The following is a 23,100-nucleotide window of genomic DNA, read 5'->3' as shown; positions in this document are numbered from 1 at the left end:
ACACTCACCCCTCATCACAAACAAAGGAAACCTTTGATCCAAGGCTTGGTGGATCAGGAGAAATAATATGGCCATTAGGAAGTTGATCCAATAAGTTCTCACATGATTTCACTAGAAGAACAAGAAAGGGATGAGACCAGTAAGCAAGAAACAAAAAGAAGAGATTCCCAAGAGATAATCTAGTTCTAAGTACCTTCACACTTAGGAGTTTTGGAGTTCCATTTCCCAGTCTCTGTACACTTAATAAAAGCAGTTCCAATGAGAAAATAGCCAGGCTCACAAACATAGGATACAATTTCTCCAAAGGAAAAAGAGTCTTTAGTCTTGCTGATGTTACCGTGGGAGATCTTCTCAGGTGGAAGACACCCTGAAGAAAAGCAGGAAGAAAAGATGCTGTTAGCTGTTATAGGAGAATACTCTTCCTCCAAATGAAGTCTTTGGGGTGATGAAAGGAAAGAAAAACATACTGGTCTAGGTCTTTAGGCCTGAAGTTCTACCTGGGGGCACTTTGTCTCCTGATTATCCATTAAAAAGTTTCTAATTCATTTAATGATTTCTTTTTTCATATTTGAAATATTTGAGAAATAGCACCAGTTTATAACCTCAAATTTCTCATATCCGAAAGGAAAAAGACAATGTCCTAAGATTACTGAATGGTTTTCACAGTCCTTCTAAGTCTTTACCAAACAGCCATATTATGTTTTGTGAACAGGAAGAGTTTTCATTAAAAAAGGACATATTTGGGGCATCCCTTTCAATCAAAATCTGATTTCAGCTGAATTCCCTATCCAGGTCAAGTAGGTGTGAGCTCAGGAAATGCAATTTATATTAATTTCTTCTTGAACAAAAACTTTATCAGGGAGTTAATTCTGCTGAGGGAAAAACAAGTTTTTCTATCTGTTCTTTTGGCTTATTTTCCATTGTCCTCCCTAGATTTATACACATAATGAATTATATATTAATCCTATATTCAATGCAATAAAGGACTTTCTCAATTTAGATTTCCATTTCTTATCTACATTCAGCTATGTTACTCAACATTATTTAGGAAAGTTTTTCATTTTTAAGCTATTTCCTGAAAATATAACCATTTGACTTACTTGCTTCTCATTCTTCCTGGTCTGAAAATTATCTCTATCTCCCAGTCCAAGAAGTTTACCTCCTTCTCAAATTCCCAAAGGCTCTGGCAAACTTACCTTTGAAACACACTGGCAATGCAGGTTCCCACTGGCTGTTGCTCTGGCATTGCACTATTTTGCTGCCCTTCATAGTAAAGCCAGGGTTACACTCCAATATCACAGCATCATTTAATGAGTAGATACGTCTGAAGCCCGATACCCTTCTTCCATTGGCAATTACTGGGATCTGGCACTTGGCTGGAGTAATACATTGAGGTGGAAGACTATTCCAGATTCCAACTTTATTGTCTTTGCTAGTACAGTATAATGTTTTATTACCCACCAGATCATATAGCTTTTCTCCTCTAAGTCCAGTATTACATTCATAGGATACCACCATACCATAGTGAAAATATTCATGAGTGCTTTTATATCTTCCATTGGGAATGGCTGGAGGTAGCTCACAACGAATAGCTGGAAAGAGAATAGAAAAAGGCACTCCCTTGGGCATTTCATCTTTTCTCTTTAAAAACAAAATGAATTTTATCACATACTTGCTTTTCACATTTTCACCTAAAACATACAGCATGCTGGCCACTGTCTCTCTCCTTCCCATTAGAAAAGTACCAAATAGACCAGTGGAAGAGAGACAGAGCCAAGAAGGAGAAATAAAGACAGAGACTTGCCAAGCTCTCCTTCAAACCCCTCCAAATTCTTTTAAAGAATGACTCTAAACAAGTTTTAGAGAGTCAGAACACACAAAAAGAAAGAGTGGAACAATTTTCCAGCCAAAGACAAACTTGGAAAGTCAACAGGAAAAGTCTGTGGAATCCAGTGTGTAGTCCCACCAAAGGTCACATTAGAATATCCCCAGTCCCAGCCCTAGCCACACACTTGTCTCTAGAAAAGCAGGAACAACAGGGGCTGTTTAATTAGTAGCAATATTGGCAGTTAGCGATCTCCCAGCCCAGAGACAACCAAAACCAAAGGTCAGCAGGAAAGATTTGTCAATAGAGTGAGAGGGCCTTGTGAAACCAGGAGTGGTTATGAGCAAGGCAGCTTCCAGAGGCCTCAGCTCAAAAGAAATCTCTTTACTAACACGGAGGAATCAATAGAGCTCTACTTTAACAAAGAGCTAAAAGCAAAGTAATAGGCTGGGAAAATGTGCAGACAACAGAAAAAAGATTCTGACTATAAATAGTTACTATGATGACAAGGAAGTTCAGAAAAAGATAATAAAGTCAAAGCTGTTATACCAAAGTCTCCAAGAAAAATAAAAGCTCCATGAAAGAGCTCAAAATGGATTTTGAAAATCAAGTAAAAGAGATAAAGAAAAAATTGGTAAGAGAAAGTGGTGCAAAAGAAAATACAAAAGCTAATGAGAAGAAAGCCTTAAAAGCAAAATTGGTCAAATGGGAAAGGAGGTGCAAAAGCTCACTGTGAAAAATAATTCCTTGAAAATTAGAATTGAGCAAAGAGAAGCTAATGATTTTATGAGACCAAAAGAAATGAAAAAATAGAAGACAATGTGAAATATCTCACTGGAAAAAAATTGACCTGGAAAAAAGATCCAAGAGAAATAATTTCAAAATTATTGGTCTATCTGAAAACCACAATTAAAAAAAAAGATCCTAGATGTCATCTTTCAAGAAATTATCAAGGAAAACTTCTGATATTCTAGAACCAGAGGGTAAAATAGAAACTGAAAGATCCACTGATCACTTCCTGAGATTCCAAATGAAAACTCCTAGGAAATATTATAGCCAAATTCCAGAACTCTCAGGTCAAGAAGAAAACATTGCAAGAATCCAAAAAGAAACAATTCAAATGTAATAGAGCCATAGTCTGTATAATACAATATTTAGCAGCTTCTACATTAAAAGTTCAGAGGGCTTGCCATATGAAGTTCCAAAGAGCAATGAAGCTAGAATTACAACCAAGAATAATCTACCCAGTAAAACTGAGTAGGGGAAAAGGTGGATATTCAGTGAAATAGAGGACTTTCAAGCATTCTTAATGAAAAGACCAAAATTGAATAGAAAAGTTTGATTTTCAAAAACAGGACTTAGGAAAAGCATAAAGAGGTAGTCAGGAAAAGGATATCATAAGGGACTTAATAAGATTTATATGTTAACATCCTATATGGAGGATAATGCTTGTAACTCATAAAAATTTTCTCATTATCATGGCATGTGTGAGTTGAATACAAAGGAAAAATATCTAAAAAAATAAAATTAAGGAATGAGAGAGGAACATACTGGGAAATTCAAAAAGGGAGAGGTAGAATGTAATAAATCATCTGCCATAAAAGAGGCAAGAAAAAGTTTTTACAGTGGAGGGAAAAAGGGATGGATGGGGGAATGAGTGAACCTGCATCAGAATTGGCTTAAAAAGGAAATAACATAACATACTCAATATGGATCTAGAAATCTATCTTTCCCTGCAGGAAAGTAGGAGGAGAAAGGGTTATGGGAAGAGGGGAAGATGATAGAAGAGATGACATGTTAGGGGAGAGAGTGGTCAGTAGGAAAACACTTTTGGGGATATCAGGGTGAAAGGAGAGAGAGAAAATAGAGCAAATGGGGTGGAAATACAATTAGCAATTATAATTGTGAAAAGAATTTTGAAGCAAGTTTCTCTGAAGGCCTCATTTCTCAAATGTATAGGGAATGGAGTCAAATTTATAAAAAATGTAAAAGCAATTTCTCAATTGATAAATGATCAAAAGATATGAATTATGCTCAAAGAACTATAAAAACATGCTTATCTTTTGACCTAAAAATACCACTATTAAGCATAAAACCCAAGAGATTTTTTTTTAAAAAGGAAAAGGACACACACACACACACACACACACACACACACACACATATATATATATATATATACATACACAAAAATAGTTATAGTAACTCTCTTCTCAGGGCAAAGTATCATAAATTGAAGGGATAACCATCAATAGTGGAATGTCTGAATAAACTGTGGTATGTTATTATGAAGGAACATTATTATTCTGTGGGAAATGATGAGCAGGATGTTCTCAGAAAAACTTGGAAAATTCTCCATGAACTCAAGCAAAGTGAAATGTACTGTATTACAAAGTAATAGCAATATTGTGGGATGATCAATTGTGAATGATTTTATTATTCTCAGCAATACAATGATCTACAACAATTCTGAAGGACTTATGATGAAAAATGCTATCCATATTAAGAGAAAAAACTAATTGTGTCTGAATACAGATTTGTTTTTTACTTTATTTGTCTTCAAGGTTTTATTTTTTTGGGGGGAGAGAGATCTAAGTTTTCTTTCACAGCATGATTTTTATGGAAATGTTTGGCATAATTTCACATGTGCTTTCTTAATGGGAAGATGGGGAAGAAGAAAAAGGATATAAAACTCAAAGGTTTTTTTTTTAATAGCATTTTATTTTTCTAAATACATGTAAAGATAGTTTTCAGCATTTACCTCAGTAAGACTTTGTGTTCTAAAATTTTTTCTACTTCCCTCTCTTACCTCCCCCAGCCCCAGGACAAAAGCAATCCTATACAAGTTAAACAGTGCATTCCTTTTAAAAATATTTCATATGTCATGTTGTACAAGAAAAATCAGACAAAATGGAAAAAAAAACACAAGAAAGAAAAAGCAAAAAAGCAAAGGTGAAAATAATATGTTTCAATTCACATTCAGTTTCCAAAGTTCTCTCTCTGGATGCACATGACATTTTCCATCTCAAGCCTATTGGATTTGTCTTGGATCACCTCTTGGATCAGCCAGACAGTTGATTATCACATAAACTTGCTGTTACTGTGCACAATGTTCTTTTGGTTCTGCTCACTTCAGTCAGCAACAATTCACTTAAGTTTTTCCGGGTTTTTCTGAAATAAGCCTGCTCATCATTTCTTATAGAACCATAATATTCCATTACATTCAGATACCATAACTTATTAAGCCATTGGACAATTGATGGGTATCCACTCAATTTTCAATTCCTTGCCACTATAAAAAGACTACTATTTGATCACGTTGAGGTCTTTCCCTTCTTTTATGATTCATTTAGGATACAGATCCAGAAGTGACACTGCTGCATCAAAAGGTAGGCTCAGTTTGATAGCCTTTTGGACATAGTTCCAAATTGCTCTCCAAAATAGTTGTATCAATCCACAGATCCAACAACACATTAATGTGCCAGTTTTTCTTTTTCTTTTTATTATAGATTTTAATTTACAAGATATATGCATGGGTAATTTTTCAGCATTGACAATTGGAAAACCTTTTGGAACTCAAAATTTTAAAAACAAATGTCAAAACTGTTTTACATGTAACTGGGAAAAATAAAAATATTAAGCAAGTACCAAATGAACAGGTCACTTCTTAAGTGATAAATAAATGTCAGATCACCTTCTAGATAAGTCATGCCTCTAGAATAGAATAAAGCTGACATAATTTGATTGATTTATTTTTGAGCTTTCATTTAGCCCTATGATCTTTCTTGTGGGTGGAAGATAAGTAAGCAAAAAGGGAGCATTCTGTCCAACCATTCTGGAGAGCAATCTGGAATTATGCCCAAAAAGTTATCAAACTGTGCATACCCTTTGACCCAGCCATACTACTACTGGGCTTATATCCCAAGGAAATCCTAAAGAAGGGAAAGGGACCTGTATGTGCCAAAATGTTTGTGGCAGCCCTTTTTGTAGTTGCCAGAAACTGGAAAATGAATGGATGCCCATCAATGGGAGAATGGTTGAGTAAATTATGGTATATGAATATTATGGAATATTATTGTTCTGTAAGAAATGACCAACAAGAGGAATACAGAGAGGCTTGGAGAGACTTACATCAACTGATGCTAAGTGAAACGAGCAGAACTAGGGGATCATTATACACTTCAACAATGATACTGTATGAGGATGTATTCTGATGGAAGTGGATATCTTCAACATAGAGAAGAGTTAATCCAATTCCAATTGATCAATGATGGACAGAATCAGCTACATCCAGAAAAGGAACACTGGGAAATGAGTATAAACTGTGAGCATTTGTTTGTTTGTTTGTTTTGTTTTGTTTCTCTTCCCAGATTATTTTTACCTTCCGAATCCAATTCTTCCTTTGCAACAACAACAACAACAACAAAATTCGGTTCTGCACATATATATTGTACCTAGGATATACTATAAGATATTTAATATGTATGGGAATGCCTGCCATCTAGGGGAGGGTGTGGAGGGAAGGAGGGGAAAACTTCAGAACAGAAGGGAGTACAAGGGATAATATTGTAAAAAAAAATTACCTATGCATATGTACTGTCAAAGAAAATGTTATAATTATAAAAATTAATAAAAAAGGAACATTCTGAGTACAACATACCTCTGTATCTCAGGGGCAGGAAACAATAAGGACTTCACTTTGATTTTTGTACATCCTTTTTCATTCCCATGCAGAAAGAACCAAATATAATGAAACAAACTCCATGGATGTTATTTTTACTCACGTTCACAAAGAGGTGCTTCATACTCCCAAATGGCAGTATTTTCTGAGATGATGCACTGGTTGGATGAGTGGCCAATAAGTAGGTACCTAGAAAGTGTATGTGAAATAATCACTCCAAGTCAAGGTAACACTCACTATAAACATACAACTTCCCTACTGAGATCACAATGTAGAACAGAACTTGTCTCCAGTTCTGAAAGATTATAATATGAGAAAAGATTTTATAAAAACTAGTCCAACAAAATTGTGCCTCATACTTTTTGATGCAAGAATATTACTACTAGGCCTACATCCCAAAGACAACAAAAAAGAAGGAAAGTACTTTATGCACAAAAATATTTAAAACAATTTTCTGTGGTGACAATGAACTAGGATGTCAGGAGGTACCCATCAGCAGGGAATGGCTGAATAAATTATGATATGTGAATATAGTATAAAACCACTGTGTCATACAAAATGACAAAAAGAATGGTTTCAAAGAAAGGCTTGTATGAACTGATGAAGAATGAAGTGAGCAGAACAGAAGAATGATTTACATAAAGACAAGAACATTGTAAAACTGAATACCTCTAAAAATGTAAGATATTTGATTAATATAATGATCAAACATGATTCCAGAGGACTGATGATGAATAATGTTACCCACCTAGAAATCATGTATTCACTATATTGAATGTTACATATATTTTTGGGCATGGCCCGATGAAAAAATTTGTTTTGCTCGACTATATATATTTGTTACAAGAATTTTCTTTTCCTTTTCCTTTTCTAATGGAGTAGATGGAAGTAGAAGGACAAATACAAGTTTGTTAATTGAAAATAAAATAAAATTTAATAATAAAAAACAGAGTCAATCCAAAGAAGGATCAAAAGCTCAAGATCATTAGAAGCAACTAAGGCATTTCTTACTACTTTAAGCCTATAGTCTAATATATGATGTATTTTCTGCCTTCTATAGCAGGAGGGGTCTGTGAACTTGTTAAAAATTTTATAACTGTATCTTAATATAATTGGTTTCCTTTGTTTAGAAAACATTGTTCTAAGAAGGGGTGCAAAGTCTTTATCAGGCTACCAAAAGAATCTGTGATACAAAAAAGGTTAAGATTCCTTGTACTAGAAGATGTGGAGGAGTTGTCTTGGCAGAAAAGGGTCAGAGAAAGTTTTAAATCATTTATTTCCTTTTCTACATTTTTAGATACCAATAATTCATGCCCCCAACACTAAGGGACAGGGGCTTTGACTTTTTTTCCCCAAATCCCTATACTTACAATAGATATTGACCAAAAACTTACCCATCATCACAAGAATATTGAATTATTGAACCAAACTGGAGGTTTATCATTTGCACTTTTCCATTGAGGGGCTCTGCAGGAGTCCTACATGATCTGCCTAGAAGAAAGAAAGATGATTTGGGGCTGGGAATATATTTGTTTCTATATAAAGTTCCAGTCTGAACATTGTTAAATTACCAGCCAGCCCATCCAGTCTGACTGCCATAAAGTTTTTATCATTTTGACAAAAGCTACTTAATTAACAGCTAAACCATTCTTTAAAATTTTACTTAAAACCAGATAGATCCTATCATTCCCACATTGATCTTGTTGAATTTCTCAAGCCCAGAGCAAGGGAACATTCAAAGAGCTGTCTTCCATAATTGTAGCTTCAATAATCATAAGGTAAAACTTCTTTGTTCCCATAAAGTATCTTTCTCCTTAACAGAGAACAGGCCAAAAGTCAATTCGAGACTATATTGTCTTCCCTTACCTTGGGAAAAGAGACATATGGACAAGAAAGGAACATTAATCTCCAATCAAAGAACTCTAAGCAATTCAAGGCCTCGCTCAATCCTCATCTTTACCAAGCAAAAACTGAACCTTCTGATTCAGAAACTCAAACAATTGAATGAGATAATCACTTATCAGCTCAGTCTCATTCTTGAAGCCTAATAAGTCTCTGAGCAACATGATCCTGCTTACTGATGATTTCACATATGCACTGGTCTAAGGACTTTGGGGAAACTCAAATTAGACATACATTCACAATTTGAAAAATTTAACTCATCTATGAGTTGATAGATGTATCAAATCTGTGATTACTTACGTTTACATATGTTGTCATCTACACTGGACCATGTTGAGTTCTCGAGGCAAGTGATTTTAAATATTTTTGGCATGTATCCAGGGAGGCATTCAAAAGTCAAGGTATCCCCAATGTCAAACACAGATTTGGAATTATATTTTGATATTGCAAAATTTAACCTTGGTGGGGAGCGACATTGACCTAGAGACCAAGACAACATGCAACAATGCTTGTTAGCTTCTTTACGTTGGAAGACTAAGCTTCTTGCGTTATAACTTTAGTAACTTTAAATTCTGGAATGAGAATCTACCATGAAGAAAAATTTACCTAGGCAAACATCATCCTAGAAAACAATGTGAAGAAATCTCTATATAAAAAATTTTAAGACAAACTGAGAGATTCAAGTACATTTTGGAATAGAACCTATTGAAGGAGTGTGTGCAGCTACATGAATATCTATAAATCTATATAATTACTATGCAATTTGGTAAAGTAGAGAAGAGTGATGTGCTTGGTCAGGAAAATTGGGGGTTTGAATCCTGTCTCTGGCATTTACTTTGTGATCATAAACATGTTCATGGGCTTTATTTTCTCATCTTTAAAATGAGGGTAACAATACTTGGGGTATCTATTTTTATAAAGTTGCTAAGAAGATCAAATAAGAAAAAGTATGAAGTGACTTGTAAACTTTCAAGTGTTAACTTAACTGAGGCAGGCTCAAGTTTGGCTCCAGAGTGCTCTGAACCAAAGTTTAGAGGTAGCTTTCTAAACTAGCAATATGACTTCTAAAAAAAAAAAGTCCCATAAACTTGGTATCTCCACAATGAACTTCCTTCTAATATTGCTTTAATGACCTCCTATGATGTATCCCAGGCAGACTGTGTCTTTAATAGAATTATTAAATTAAAAGCTCATTGAGCAAAGGGAGTCAACAAACATTTATTGATATTTATTTTGTGCCAAGACTATGTTACTTTGTAGTTATTACACACACTTGTGTGAGAGCCCAGCAAAAATCTATTGATCTAAGTTAATATGAAAAATTAGGGTTTGGTACTTTTAAGTAATGAAATAAAACCTAAACCATGTATGGCAATATACATTTTTTTCCTGATATCCATAAGACTCATTTGCAGCAAGTTTTCTCTCCTCTAACCATATTCCTACTGTTTAATATTTGTTTCATTTCTTCTCTCCCTATCTTGTCCTTTTCTGGGAGCTTCTATGTCCCATGCCTGCCTTACTATTGTTTCCCCAGTATCTTTCCCTTCATGCGATATTAGGAGTGAGAAACTAGTCATACCTAAATCACATACCACCATCCACCATTTCCTTATAAAATTCAATACTGTGTTTGAGATGCTCTGGGATCAAGGTGAGGAAGAGTGATAAGAGCTTGGCTGAATCTGGGTGTACCAAGTTTTAAGGAAGCTTCTCATCCACCCTACTAATGACCCCCTTATTTTTCTGGATAAAGTTTAAAGACCATTGCACAAGTTATTACTACTTTCCTTCTGGGGACAGAGACTTGCTTATATCTTTGTCTTGAGAATCTTCCTCCCTTGTCCCTCTTTTTGCATGTCTTAAATTTAAGGTATCAGGAAGGAATGAGAAAAGAAAACAAGCTTTAATCAAGCACTCATTATGTACCAAGTATTGTGCTAAGTATTTTACTAATATTATATCATGGAATCTTCTCAAGTTTCCTGGGAAAATTCCCTTCTTTATAATTTCCTTGGGCTATAGACCCAGAAGTAGCAATGCTGGATCAAAGGATATGCACAGTTTGATAGCCCTTTGGTCATCGGTTCAAATTACTCTTCAGAATGTTTAGATCATTTCACAATTCCACCAGAAATGCATTTGTGTTCCACATTTCGCAGATTATTATTCCCACATTATAGATAATGATAACTGTTGGAGGAGACGTGGGAAAAAAAGGGAAGGGAAAAAAGGGAAAAGAACCTACATATGCAAAAAATGTTTGTAGAAGCCCTCTTCGTAGTGGCAAGAAACTAGAAATTGAGTGGATGCCCACTAGTTGGGGAATGGCTGAATAAAGTGATAGTATATGAATGTAATGGAATATTATTGTTCTATACAAAATGATGAACAGGGCTGATTTCAACAAATCCTGGAAAGACTTATATGAAATGATGCTAAGTGAAGTGAGTAAAACCAAGAGAACACTGTACACAGCAACTACAAGTTATGTGAGGATGATTAACTATGATGGACTTGGCTCTTTTCAACAATGAGGTGATTAAAGGCAATTCCAATAGATGTGATGGAAAGAGCCATCCGCCTCCTGAGAGAGAACTATGGAGATTGAATGTGGATCAAAGCATAATATTTGCAACTCTTTTTTTCTTGTGTGCTTTTTTTTTCTTTCATCTTTTGATCTGATTTTTCTTATGCAGCATGATGAACATGGAAATATGTTCAGAAGAAGTGCACATGTTTAACCCATATGGAATTACTTACTATCTATGGGAGGGGGTGGAAGGAGGGTAGGAGGGAGGGAGAAAGAAAAATTTGGAATGCAAGATTTTGCCAAGGTGAATGTTGAAAATTATCTTTGCATGTATTTGGAAAAATAAAAAGCTATTAAAATAAAAAAATAAAAAGATACAGTGGCTTAATTGGAACTCAGTTTTTCCTGATTCTAGCCTAGGAATGTCCACTAGCTCTGTGTCCTCTTTTTAATTTGGTACCTCATTGTAGGCCTTATACCTTTTCATGAGTATGTTCAAATGTGCCATAATAAAAGCAATTGTTTTGAACACTAGTGGCCTGTCTGACTAGGTCCCTAGACCTTGGAAACAGATTAGGAGACTTGTATATTCAAAGCAAGAAGAAATCATTCTCCCAGGCACTTCTTAGAAGACCAAAACTCAAAAAGGACAAGGCTGGGCTCAAGTCTTGAAAAAAATTGTCATAAAATAATAGTAATCATTGGTTCTACCGAATCTGAGAAGGAAAGCACCTAGCTACTATATGCTTTGCTGAAGTATTTGTTAAGCTCTTCTAGAATAGCAATATATTTGAATAGCAAAAATGTAAACCTTTCCCCTCCTTTCCACACCACCACCCACCAAACAAATCTGAAAGTATTAAGGGCAATAGACTAAGACCAGAAGTACTTTTATTGACCAGTATGAATACCTGCGATTACACTTGTGCAATTTCCTTTTTCAATTTGCCCCTTTTACAGGAAGGGAGAAAAAGTCCATCTCTAAGTAAAGTTTCATTATTGGGAACCAGATTTATATTCACTCTAGTTCTATAACTTTCATAAATTTTTCATGCTGCTCACTTGTTGGAGATTGGTGGCTTCTCCTTGGCATGTAGTTAAATCAACCAGGCAAGGCAAAGTGACTATACTGTCCCTCTTCTTTTCTATTTTTATGACTCAGTTTACCTGTTTCCTTTTGTGACACTGTTTCCTGGATGTTTACTTTAACCTCATTTCACTGGATTATTGGGGAAGGGGGAATAAAGAAACCCACAGTGGCTCCCCAAAACAAACATATATATATACACACATATAATGTCCCTTAAATATTTACTGCCATGGAATAATTTCAAATTCACAGAACATTAAGGACTGCAAGGAATCATCTAATCCAGGCTCTATTTTATAGAGGAAAAAATCGAGACTTTCCTTCAATTCCAACTGTACCCCTTTTTATCAGCCCCTCATATTTTCCTTCTAAGATCATGTCCTATTTACACAGTAAACAATTTGTATGTACATAGTTTTTTTGTGTATTATCTTCCCCATTGTACTGGAAGCTACTTGAGGTTAAAAGGATGATATTATTGCTTTTTTGGCATCCTCAGCACTAAGTGTTTGGCACACAGTGGGTACTTAACAAATGTTTGTTTTCCCTAGGAATCATCTGTACAGAAGGGGTAGGTAAAATCCCAAGCATATTACTGAATGAACATTGTTATTTATCTTTGTTTGGGTAAGTCCTCTAAGAGAGTAAGTACATTTGTAGAGTTAAGAACCTTGGGAGTAACCCATAAATTTAAAGCTTGGGAGAAGATGTCAGCAAAGGACACAAAAATAGGAGGAAGAATATTCAGAACCAAATACTAATTCCATTTCAAATCAAGTTCAGTATACTAAATCTCAATAACTGGCTTGCTTAATTAAGTCTTACCATTTCTATGATCACAATTTCCCCTGCTTATTTCCTCAAAATTTTCAGTTATACCATCTTCATGTAAGCGCTTATCACTACTCATGTGAAATAATGTAAAAAATTATTATTACCTAACTACAAGGGGGTCAGCTAGATGGTTCAGGGCACTGAGTCCCCTGCTAGGAGTCAGGAAGATCAATCTTCCTGAGTTCACATTTGGCTTCAGATATTTACTAGTTGCCTGATCTTGGGCAAGACACTTTATCAAGTTTGCCTTATTTTCCTCATCAGCCAAATGAGCTGGAGAACGGAATGGCAAACCACTCCGGTATCTCTACCAAGAAAACCACAAATGGGGGTCCCAGAAGAGTGACACTAAAACAATAACCCTTATCTCAGAATTAGTTAATTTTCACTTTCTTGAGAAATTCTTGAATTGTTATGATTCACTTGAATTCGAGTAACACATTTTCGCAAAAGCTCAACGAGACCATCTGGTTCGCGTTTTACTGTAAAAGAAGTACAACGCTGAGACAACTACGCTCTTTGATGTCCAATTCCAAATATTTGAGGTTTAAAATTTCATTCTTCACTCTTTACTCCAATATTTGATAAGATCAAAATTCTGCGGCTAATACTCCTTCCTTCATCAGGGAATAAGGTGCAGTTTCTCCCCTTTTTATTGGGCGGGAAAACTACCTAGTCTAAGGGCTAGGAGAAGCCTGTGTACTAGTCATAGAAACACAATAACGCCAGGCACAAAATGAATGTTATTTCCCTAATAAGCCCAAATATATCGGATTGCCAGTTCCAGTGCTCTAAACTCTAAACAAAGCCCTAAATTCGGGGCGGGGCTGGAAGAGACCTACGAGAACATCCGAGACTAAGGCACTGAAGCAGGTGTTGGAGAGCTCCCTGGCTTTGGGGCACGTGTCTGCCACTCACTACCCGCGCCTCCCAGTCCCATCTTTGCAGGGACCAGCAGAGCAGCGAGGGGAGAGCGAGGGGCTGGGACCGAGGAGGAGGGTACGAGGAGAAATCCTTGGTGAGGGGCAGGAGGGAAGAGGGAGCAGGGGCTGAGCACGGGCGTTCTCGTGCTCTGCAGTGCTGGCCAGCGCCTCGAAGCCTTACCCACGCCTTCCTTACTCACCGCAGATGCCGGGCGTGAAGAGAGCCAACAAGCCCCAGAGGAGCAGAGCGGCGCCCATGCTGGTCGCCCCGGCGAACTCTCAAGGTCTGACCGCAAGGAGACAGGTGACAGGGAAGATGCTCAGAGCCTCCAGACGTTCAGGGTGCCTCATTTAAATTGAGGCTGCATCAGGCGTGAAGCCAGACCAAGAACTCGTCCTCCTCCCCCTCCTCCTCCCCTCCCGCCGCGGATCGTGGCGAAGGGTACTGTGATTGGTTCTCCGGGATTCGGCTCTCATCCCATTGACTCCTTCTCGGAAAGGAGCAGGCCAATCAGAAGCTGGCGCTGCTTGGCTTGCTTTGTCCCGCTAGCTGAGCTTTGCGCTTTAGCTGTACTCCGAGCCGGGGCTTTGCAGGGTGGGAAAGGGGAAGCCGCTTTAGGAAGATGCTGCATAATCTGCCTACTTGTTGCTCTCAGCGAAGCAACGTTTAAGACTCTAAACTCATGCTGCGAGCCAGCGTCAGGCAGGGCCTGAGCTCGGGCCTTCTATTTCTTCACTCTGCAAACCACCAAACTCTCCAGAGTGCTCTGCACACCCACTGTATGAAAAGAAGATCACTAGGAATGGGGGCTCTGATTTTCTTGCTATTGGGAACATCTCAGGCGAGGAGCTTCCCTCGCCCAGTACAGATTGACACGTTCTCCATCACTTAGAAAACTTTCTAAACCACTGAGAAGTCACACAATATAAATATTCCAGAATTAAACCACGTGTCTCTCTTCTGGTTTGGGCCCCACGGAGCCCTAAATGCTCCCGAACAGATTAAAATGTAATTGGAAAATATTACAAAACAGAGGCAGCTAGGTGGCGCAGTGGATAGAGCACCAGCCCTGAAGTCAGGAGGACTTGAGTTCAAATTTTACCTCAGACACTTAACACTTCCTAGCTGTGTGACCCCGGGCAAGTCACTTCACCCCAACTGTCTCAGGAAAAAAGGATCCCAAAACAAAAATATTACAAAATAAATGAAAACAACAATTAAACAGATAACATTAATATGTGATTTTTTATATCATTATATAGTCCACAGGGATCTTCATGTATAGTTTAGTGGCCTGGGCTTCTATTTGTATTTGACCCCACTGCATTATGCCATATTTACATCCCCAAATAATTATAGAGTCATTCAACTAACTTTTACTGAGCTCTTCGAATAAGTCACAGTTCTAAGTTCTATTTGAGCGTGTGCATCCTTGAAGAATAAGGTGGACTTGGACTCAGAGGTCCCAGAGTACAAATACGCCACTGACTAGTTGTGTCTTAATGGGTTTAACTTAAAGGATGGCTCTTGTACAACACGATCCCTTTCTTGACATTTTGGGGCCCTTATTTACTTATTTGTAAAATGAAGAGAGTGCTTTATAACCTCCATGACCTTATTCAGTTCTATATTGAGGATTCTAAGTCATAGCCCATGCATGTTTTTAACTACTCTGTGTCAGTATCCTCGTTTGTAAAATAAAGAGATTGGACCAGGTAATATCAAAGGTCCCTTTCAGCTAAAAATCTACCCTCCCATGATCAATGAGTTTTCACTGAAGTTCTATTTCCTCTGTTCATCACACTGTGAAGGTGAAGCTGGATCCTTAGAGATTACAGGGGGAGTATCAGAAAACTGGAAAGGCTTTGAGAACAGTCACCAAAGAGACTGTGTCTTTCTTTTGAGGATCAGCCTATCCTATTCAAGCTTATTCAACTGAAGATTAGCTACCAGGTGGCAAGTTCCTTTGGTCACAGTAAGTCATAAAGATTGTCCCTTGAGGTATCGTTAGGTTAAGATCTAGTGGATAGAGAAAGTGAAATTACACAATTTTAAAATGTTCAAGTATGCACATGTTGAAAAGGTTGCAGACATACTCAGGGAAACTGAAGGAGCGCATGACTGGAAGTCAGAAAATAGATTCAAGTCTAGCCTTTGTTACTTATTAGTTGTATGATCTTAAAAGTCAATCAAATCATCCCCCAAGTATTTTTTTCCCTGAGGTAATTGAGGTTAAGTGACTGGTCCAAAGTCACACAGGTAGGAAGTGTTAAGTGTCTGAGACCAGATTTGAACTCCTGTCCTTCTGAATTCAGGGCTAGTGCTCTATCCACTTCACCACTTAGCTGCCCTTCCCCATCCCCCCAAAAGTATTTTTAAATGCTTGCTGTGTTAGATATCCTGTTGTGTGTCTCTAGTACTAATGAAAAGTGAGGCAGATTCTACCCTCAGAGTAGGGTATGCAGTGGGCTCTTGCTAGGCCCATGCCTAGCATGCTCCCTTTATCCCCATGTTATACCTGGCTATGCCTAGAAATGCCCAATTAGAATTATAAAACAGGGTGATTGCCAATATGTTTTTGAATGATTGGGATACTCTTATTTTTAGAAAAATTATTTTTATCAGCAGAAAGTTTTTGTTTTCATTAGAGCATGCTGAGAAAGGATTGAACTATTATAAGATTAGAATTTAATAAGAAAGAATAAAATGGAATTTGAGATGAATAAAAGATGGGCTGAAAATTCATATATCATTAAGATTTATTGAAATAAATCGGATTTGTAGAGACAAAATGCTTTATATTGGAACAAGACAGATTCAGGAAGAACAAAATGGCATGATAAAATAGGTTTGAAATTCATCCAAAATAAACTTAGCTTCCATCTTGAGAAGCCAAAAGAGCTTACCTAGATGGGTTTTTATAGAATCTAAGCAATTCTCAAATAGTCAAATATTTTAAAGGCTTGGAATTTAGGGAAGAATTGGGTTGTCAAGAAGGGAAAAACTGGAATGAGGGTGGGAGGTATATGGAATTTTTCATTAAGAACATTGGGATGAGATGTGATTTGAAATGAAATTTGAAGCCCTTTATGTTAGGAAAGATTTTACTTTGTCTACAGGAGCAAGGATTTTAGGTTAATATTCTTCTTGAAATGCAAAGAGCAAACATTAAGATACTGAAGAAAAAGGGAAATGTCTATTACTAAGGAAGAATTATTCTGTATTTATATGGTCCAGGAAAAAAGAATGAAATTGTACCATTTTTAAAAACTACAACATAAAAACTACAACAATATCTCCTAGGCTCTTTTTAAGTTTTACTGCTAGGAACAACTATCATCAATTCCCTTTGATAAGTAGAAAGATAAGTAGATATATATGGATAGATGGATAGATAGGCAGCCAGACAGATCAATAAACAGATATTATATGCATACCTACATTCATACATAGATGTATAGCATTTATTAAGCACTTGCAATGTGTAAAGACACTACACTAAACACTGAATGTACAAGTAGAAGCAAACAACACAGTCCCTATTCTCAACTTACATTTTTGCATAAAAATTTTTATTGTTGCTATTAAATGTCCCAATCTAGATCATCATTCTATTCACAGAGGGGGTTCCTAAATCAGTTATGTCTAGACAGATTCTAAGATCTCAGTTGCTCTGTTGCCTACTTAACTTATCTTTTCAGGATCTGTGATACCATCAACATAGGACATGTATACTCCCTTCATAGATTCAGATTGAGATGTAACTCATCTGTAACTTAGCATCATAGAGAGTTGTCTAAGCCAAAGTAAATGATTTCTCCACCCTGGTCACAGAGCTACCATGGATTTGAAATCAAATGTTCTAAATCCCCACAGCATGTAATTTATCAACTATGCCATTCTGCTTTATATTTTAATTAACAATGTGCCTTAAAATTACTGAAATAACAATGGAATTACACCTGGAAACTTCAGTTACCTAGTACCCAGACAAGGCTCTTGACAGTTATGGTAAAGTGGAAAGAGCATATTGCTTTTATAATGAGAAGATCTGAGTTTGAGTTCTTTTGGAGTAATCCTGATCAAATCGCTGAAAGTCCCTGAACCTAATATTCACTTCACTTCTGGGCCATCCCAATGCCATCCTATTTTCTTTCCAGACTCCACCTTTAGTCTGGAACTTCAGCTTCCACAGTTGTGGTTCTGGACTTTGATGGATGAGCATTTATTCACCTGATCTTTCCCAGTCTCTGGTGGTTGGTACCACTTTCTGATTGTTTCCATACCATACTACCTGTTTTCCCAACGTAACCTTTTTCCAATTCTTGCTCTGAAAACAGTAATCAAATCAGCACTATCTTTCTTGGAAAGTTCCTTGAGGGCAGAGTCTGATTTATTCTTAGAGCTTAGCAAAATGTTTAGCACGTAAGTGCTAAATAAATGCTTTTTCTTTCATTTATTCATCTGGAAAAAAAATAATAATACCAATCTCCTACAATGTTGTGAGGAAAGTCTTGGCAAACTTGAAAATACTATATAAATATAATTTATTCCTGGGTACAATAATTAGACATTAGACCATTTAAAAGCAAATGGAGGCCAGAGAAATTCAAGAACCGCAGACTATAGGGCATACACTAGATACTAAAGAATATTTAGCCTTTCCCAGCTCCAAATCATCCTATATATGTCTCTAATACTATTAAAATTATAATGTATAGGTCTGATCATGTTATTCTTTTGCTCAAATCCTTAAATGGCTCTCCATTTTGTATAGAATATAGCCCAATCTTAGACAAAAGTGTTTTGAGATTCTGGACAATATAATCCAACATAGCTTTCAGTCTTATCTTGCATTATTTTTCCTTCTTTCTTGAAATCTAGATCATTTTTCATCCTCTGAACATGTCCCCAAGCTTTCCCATCTCTGAGTCTTTGTTCATGCTACCTTACCCTATGCCTGATGTGCTTTCCCTCATCTTTGCCTTTGACATTCTACTTAGTCTTTAAGGATTTATACGCTTTCCTCTATGGAGCATTCTCTGATTCATTCAATTTTTCCTCCTCTTCCATTCTCATACTATTTTATATTTCTCTTATGACCCATTATATTTTAACTTATATGACCTTTATACTACTTATCTTTGTTACATTTACCAGAACCTAGCTCAGGAAATATAAAAAAGGTGTAGTGTTGAAGATTAGAGAAGGGATTGTCCCACAAAATGTTCAATGCTTCAAGAAACATCTAAAATCCTGTGCTAATTCTGTGCACCACACTTTGGAAATGAAAGCAATAAATTTAAGATTGTTCAGAGAAAAACAACTTGTAAGGGCCCTTTAAATGGGTGGACACAGTGCATCGGGAGATTGAGGCCCAGAAATAATTTCTGTGGATATTAGGACTGCCCTTGGGCGGGATCCTAGCCATATTGAGATAGTTTCGTAATGGGTGACTCTCTCGCTGATTGGCTGTGTGTGTGACCTCACAGGCCCTATGTAAGCCCACTGCAGGCAGCAACCGCCCTCTTTAACCTGGTGCTCTTCACTCTGGCCCCCTAGCCTGGGTGGCCAAGCCAAGATGGGTAGCCAAAAGAGGTAAGGGTTTTGGTAGTGAACACATGGGTCTTCTGACCAGGTGTTCACCAGGGAACCAACAAGTCAGGGCATCAGTTAGGGCATTATGTGAGTAGGTATAATAAAGGCTTTTAAGATTACATGTGGTTGTTCTTGAGTGCGCTACCGGTTACTAAGCTATAGATTCAAGAGATTGTGGCCAGAGACCTTAGAAGGCCTCAGAGGAGGCGAGCCGGGTAGAGCTCACACTGCAAAGGACAGTGGTCAAAGGTACTCTGGTGGGTCTAGGACAGACTAGTAATTGTAACTGCCAGGAGAGCACGTTACAACAACTAGCATGTTAAAGGGCCTAGGATTACACCTCATCAGAATTTGCTGAAGGAACAGAAGTGAAGAGGAAAAGGATGAGAGGGGATATAATAAATACATTCATCTATCTGAAAGGTTGTCATGTGAAAGAAAGATTAGATTTGTCCTATCTAGTCCTGGAAAGTAGGACCATGAACACTAGGTCAAAGATGCAGAAAGGCAAATTAGATTTGATGTCTCAAAGTAGAATAGGCAACCTGAGGTGGGAGAGTAGCGAATCCTTAGAGATCAACAAGCAAAAGCTAGAATGAGATTTATTGGGTACATTGTAAAAGGGTATGGGTTAAATTAAATGTCATTTGGAATTTTGTTTGTTGAATATATGAATGAATAGATGAATGGCAAATATTGTAGCATAGTACAAAGATTTTGGTTTTTAAGAGTTGAAAAACCTGAGTTCTAGTTCCAAGTCCTTGCCTTCCCAAATGGGTGCTTCTTTTGTTTCTCAGATTCTACATTTATAACATGTTTTGATTACTTCACAGGGTTATTATGAAGTGCTTTGTAAACCTTAAAATGCTATTTTGTTGTATTATTAAATAAATGCTTTTGTACACAGCAAGTGTTTCATATTTTCTTGTTGAATGAGTGAATCCTAAGGCTCACACTGCTATTGTAAAATGTAATATCATTCAAAGGTCCATAAATTCTTTTCAGAATAGGTAGAACATTGCACATTGATAGTTTATTTTGAAGGGTACCTCGCAACTAACAGGACATTCTCCCACTAGAGATAGCCAAATGGAGATTGGGGTTGGCATATTTCAGAGACAGACGACTATCAAAAGACCCAAGCACACTTTCGTTGAGCTAGCTCTGGGAAGGAGGTGTTTCGGTTTGACAAGTAAGAGTGTCTCTGTGCAACCCAGGTTTCAGTAATTACCAATAGGCCATCAGTTAGGTCATTTCATAAGTCTGGGGATATATGGGGGACTGTCCTTTGCAAAGAGAAACCCAAATCTGGGTTCAGCCTAGTCAAATAAGATAATGAGCCTGCTCTTTCCTTTTCCTGGGCTGCAGTTGCAAATGACTATTACTGAGTCTTTGGCACGGAGACTATTTGCTTTTGCATACAGAAACCTATGTAGTGCAATGCTAGACATTATACTTGGTAATAACCATCCTTCTTACAGAATTTTAGAATTTAAAAATCTGGATTAGGCTTACAATGTGAGCATATGCATTTCTATTTAAAACTGATGCTGATAGATGGCAAGTATAGATTTCTAGGGGTACAATGATTTGTGAAAGATTTGGGACTGTGACTCATCCTGTTTCTGAGGACAGTTTCTGTTTCCACTACTCTAATTAATGATTGTCCTGGTGTCAGGGTTACAGGCTCTCTGAGGGTTGGAAAAGCTAGCCCCTTATACACCAAGGGAGATACTTACCATAGTGCAAGATATCATAAAGAAGGGAATTTAGACTTCAGATAGAAACAACCATTGGATTTTGGTATATGATTCCCCATTCCTAAGGTGTTAGGAAGAGGAAAAGAAGGGGCAACTCATTTGAAGTAGCTTTCTACTTCTAAAATATCTTCAGAAAACTCCTCTTGGAAGTTTCCTGAAGTGCAGGGCACTTCATATTCAGGTGAGTCTACCCATTGATCAGAATCTCACATTTATACCTTTTCTAAGCTTGCTCAAAGTTCTACTATCTACTCTCCTGGCTGCCACTTACTTTATCACTACAGCCATCAGTAGTTACTTTGCTAACTATCCAAACTCTAGGGTCACTGTATTCCCTAATACTGTGGCCCAGTGGATAGAACAGTGGGTTTAGAATCAGGGAAACCTGAGTTCAAAACCTGCTACCACTACTTCCCAGCTATAAATCATTTTATTACTGTCAGCCTCAGCTTCCTCATCTCTAAAAGGCATAATAATACTGTGCACATTAGCAGGTTGTTATGAGGATCAAATGAGATAGCTTATATAAAGTACTTTGCACATCTTAAGTACTATATAAATGCTAGTTTTCATCATCATCTCGTCATTATTTTCCTCACTTAATAGTATTTTATTTTTCCCAATTACATGCAAAAATAGTTTTCAGCATTCCCTTTTGTAAAATTTTGAGTTCTAAACTTATTTTTCTCCCTCCCTTCCACTTCCCCAAGATGAAAAGCAATCTGATATAGATTATACATGTATAATAATCACACTAAACATATTTCTATGTTGTAAAAGAAAGAAGAATCAGGACAAAAAGGAAAATCACAAGAAAAAAAGATCGACCCCCCCCCCAAAAAAAAAAAACAATCAAGTGAAAATAGTATGTTTTGATTTGCATTCAGACTTCATGGTTTTTTCCTCTGGATGTGGATAGCATTTTCTATCATGAGTCTTTTAGAACTGTTTTCAATCACTATATTCCTTAAAAGAGCATCTGCTCAAGTTGATTATCACACAATGTTGCTGTTACCGTGTACAATGTTTTCCATCAACATTATCATTTTAAAATTCTTCAGAACCTGACTGTCAGTCTTCATGGAATTCTGCAACTTGATTGTTACATATCTTGCTTGCTTTCCATCTTAATTTTTTGCCTCATGTCTAGAAAATATGATGAATTCACAATTCACATAAAAATCTTAAAAAAGAATTTCTGCATTTAATTTTTAATGTAAACCTCACTCTCCCAATACATTTTCATTCCAAATATATCCATATTTGGATACACATATACATCTCTTTGAAATATATTATATATAATGAATATTTAATATATCTGTAATATATATTCAAAATCATGACTAAGCCCATTAGGTCAAGTAAGGATAATCATAATTACTCAGAAATTGCCAAATTTAGGTGATAAAGTGGATGCTGATACATGATGCATAGACTACCATAAGAGAAGAAAAGTTTTCTAGGCATCTAACTTTGCAAATCTCAGTTTTTCTTAATGCAAAAATCTAACTAATCTGAAAACTTATTTCTGTGTTCCATTCTGAAAATGGAGTTTAGGTATTACACTAGTGTGCTGTACTGCTACTAGTTTATTTTCCTTCATATGGAGTTTTTGACCTTGAGCTTAGAGATCTGGAGATTTGTGAATAAAAGTTTGCTTAACCTCAAAACAAAGAGGAACTGTTCTGTTTGGGGGTTTCCAGCCTGGCTTTGGTACTTACAGTGTTCTGGACCCTCAACACTGAGTTCATTCAGAAGTTATTGAAAATGATTGTAAAGAAGAAATTTCCTCTCCTTCTAGAAGGCTAAGGTACCATGGTGACATAATCAACAATAGTAGCTTCCAGGTCAGGTTTAGGACAATCAATAAAGATTAGTTTAGCCTCAGGGAATGGTCAACTAAAAAGAAAATGAAAAGAATCTTTGTTACCTTAGAAAACTTTTCTATAA

The 23,100-nt window shown here is 36.8% G+C and overlaps 1 protein-coding gene across 5 annotated transcripts in view; it reads right to left on the bottom strand.

Moving 5' to 3' along the window:
* The window catches only part of CR2 (complement C3d receptor 2), a 49,687-nt gene extending 35,542 nt beyond the window's left edge, over positions 1 to 14,145 (bottom strand). For all 5 annotated transcript variants that reach the window (XM_074309038.1, XM_074309041.1, XM_074309040.1 and 2 more), the window contains exons 1-7: positions 13,989 to 14,145; positions 8,709 to 8,888; positions 7,901 to 7,997; positions 6,610 to 6,695; positions 1,197 to 1,592; positions 194 to 367; positions 9 to 111 (exon numbers count right to left, since the gene is read on the bottom strand). In XM_074309038.1, coding sequence (XP_074165139.1) covers positions 9 to 111; positions 194 to 367; positions 1,197 to 1,592; positions 6,610 to 6,695; positions 7,901 to 7,997; positions 8,709 to 8,888; positions 13,989 to 14,046 — 1,094 coding nt within the window. In that variant the 5' untranslated portion in view covers positions 14,047 to 14,145. The remainder of the gene's footprint in view (positions 1 to 8; positions 112 to 193; positions 368 to 1,196; positions 1,593 to 6,609; positions 6,696 to 7,900; positions 7,998 to 8,708; positions 8,889 to 13,988) is intronic.
* Positions 14,146 to 23,100: the final 8,955 nt, after the last annotated feature.

The sequence above is a fragment of the Sminthopsis crassicaudata genome, chromosome 4 (genome assembly GCF_048593235.1).
Source record: "Sminthopsis crassicaudata isolate SCR6 chromosome 4, ASM4859323v1, whole genome shotgun sequence".
Classification (NCBI taxonomy): Eukaryota; Metazoa; Chordata; class Mammalia; order Dasyuromorphia; family Dasyuridae; genus Sminthopsis; species Sminthopsis crassicaudata.
This window is presented reverse-complemented; position numbering and strand designations above follow the sequence as displayed.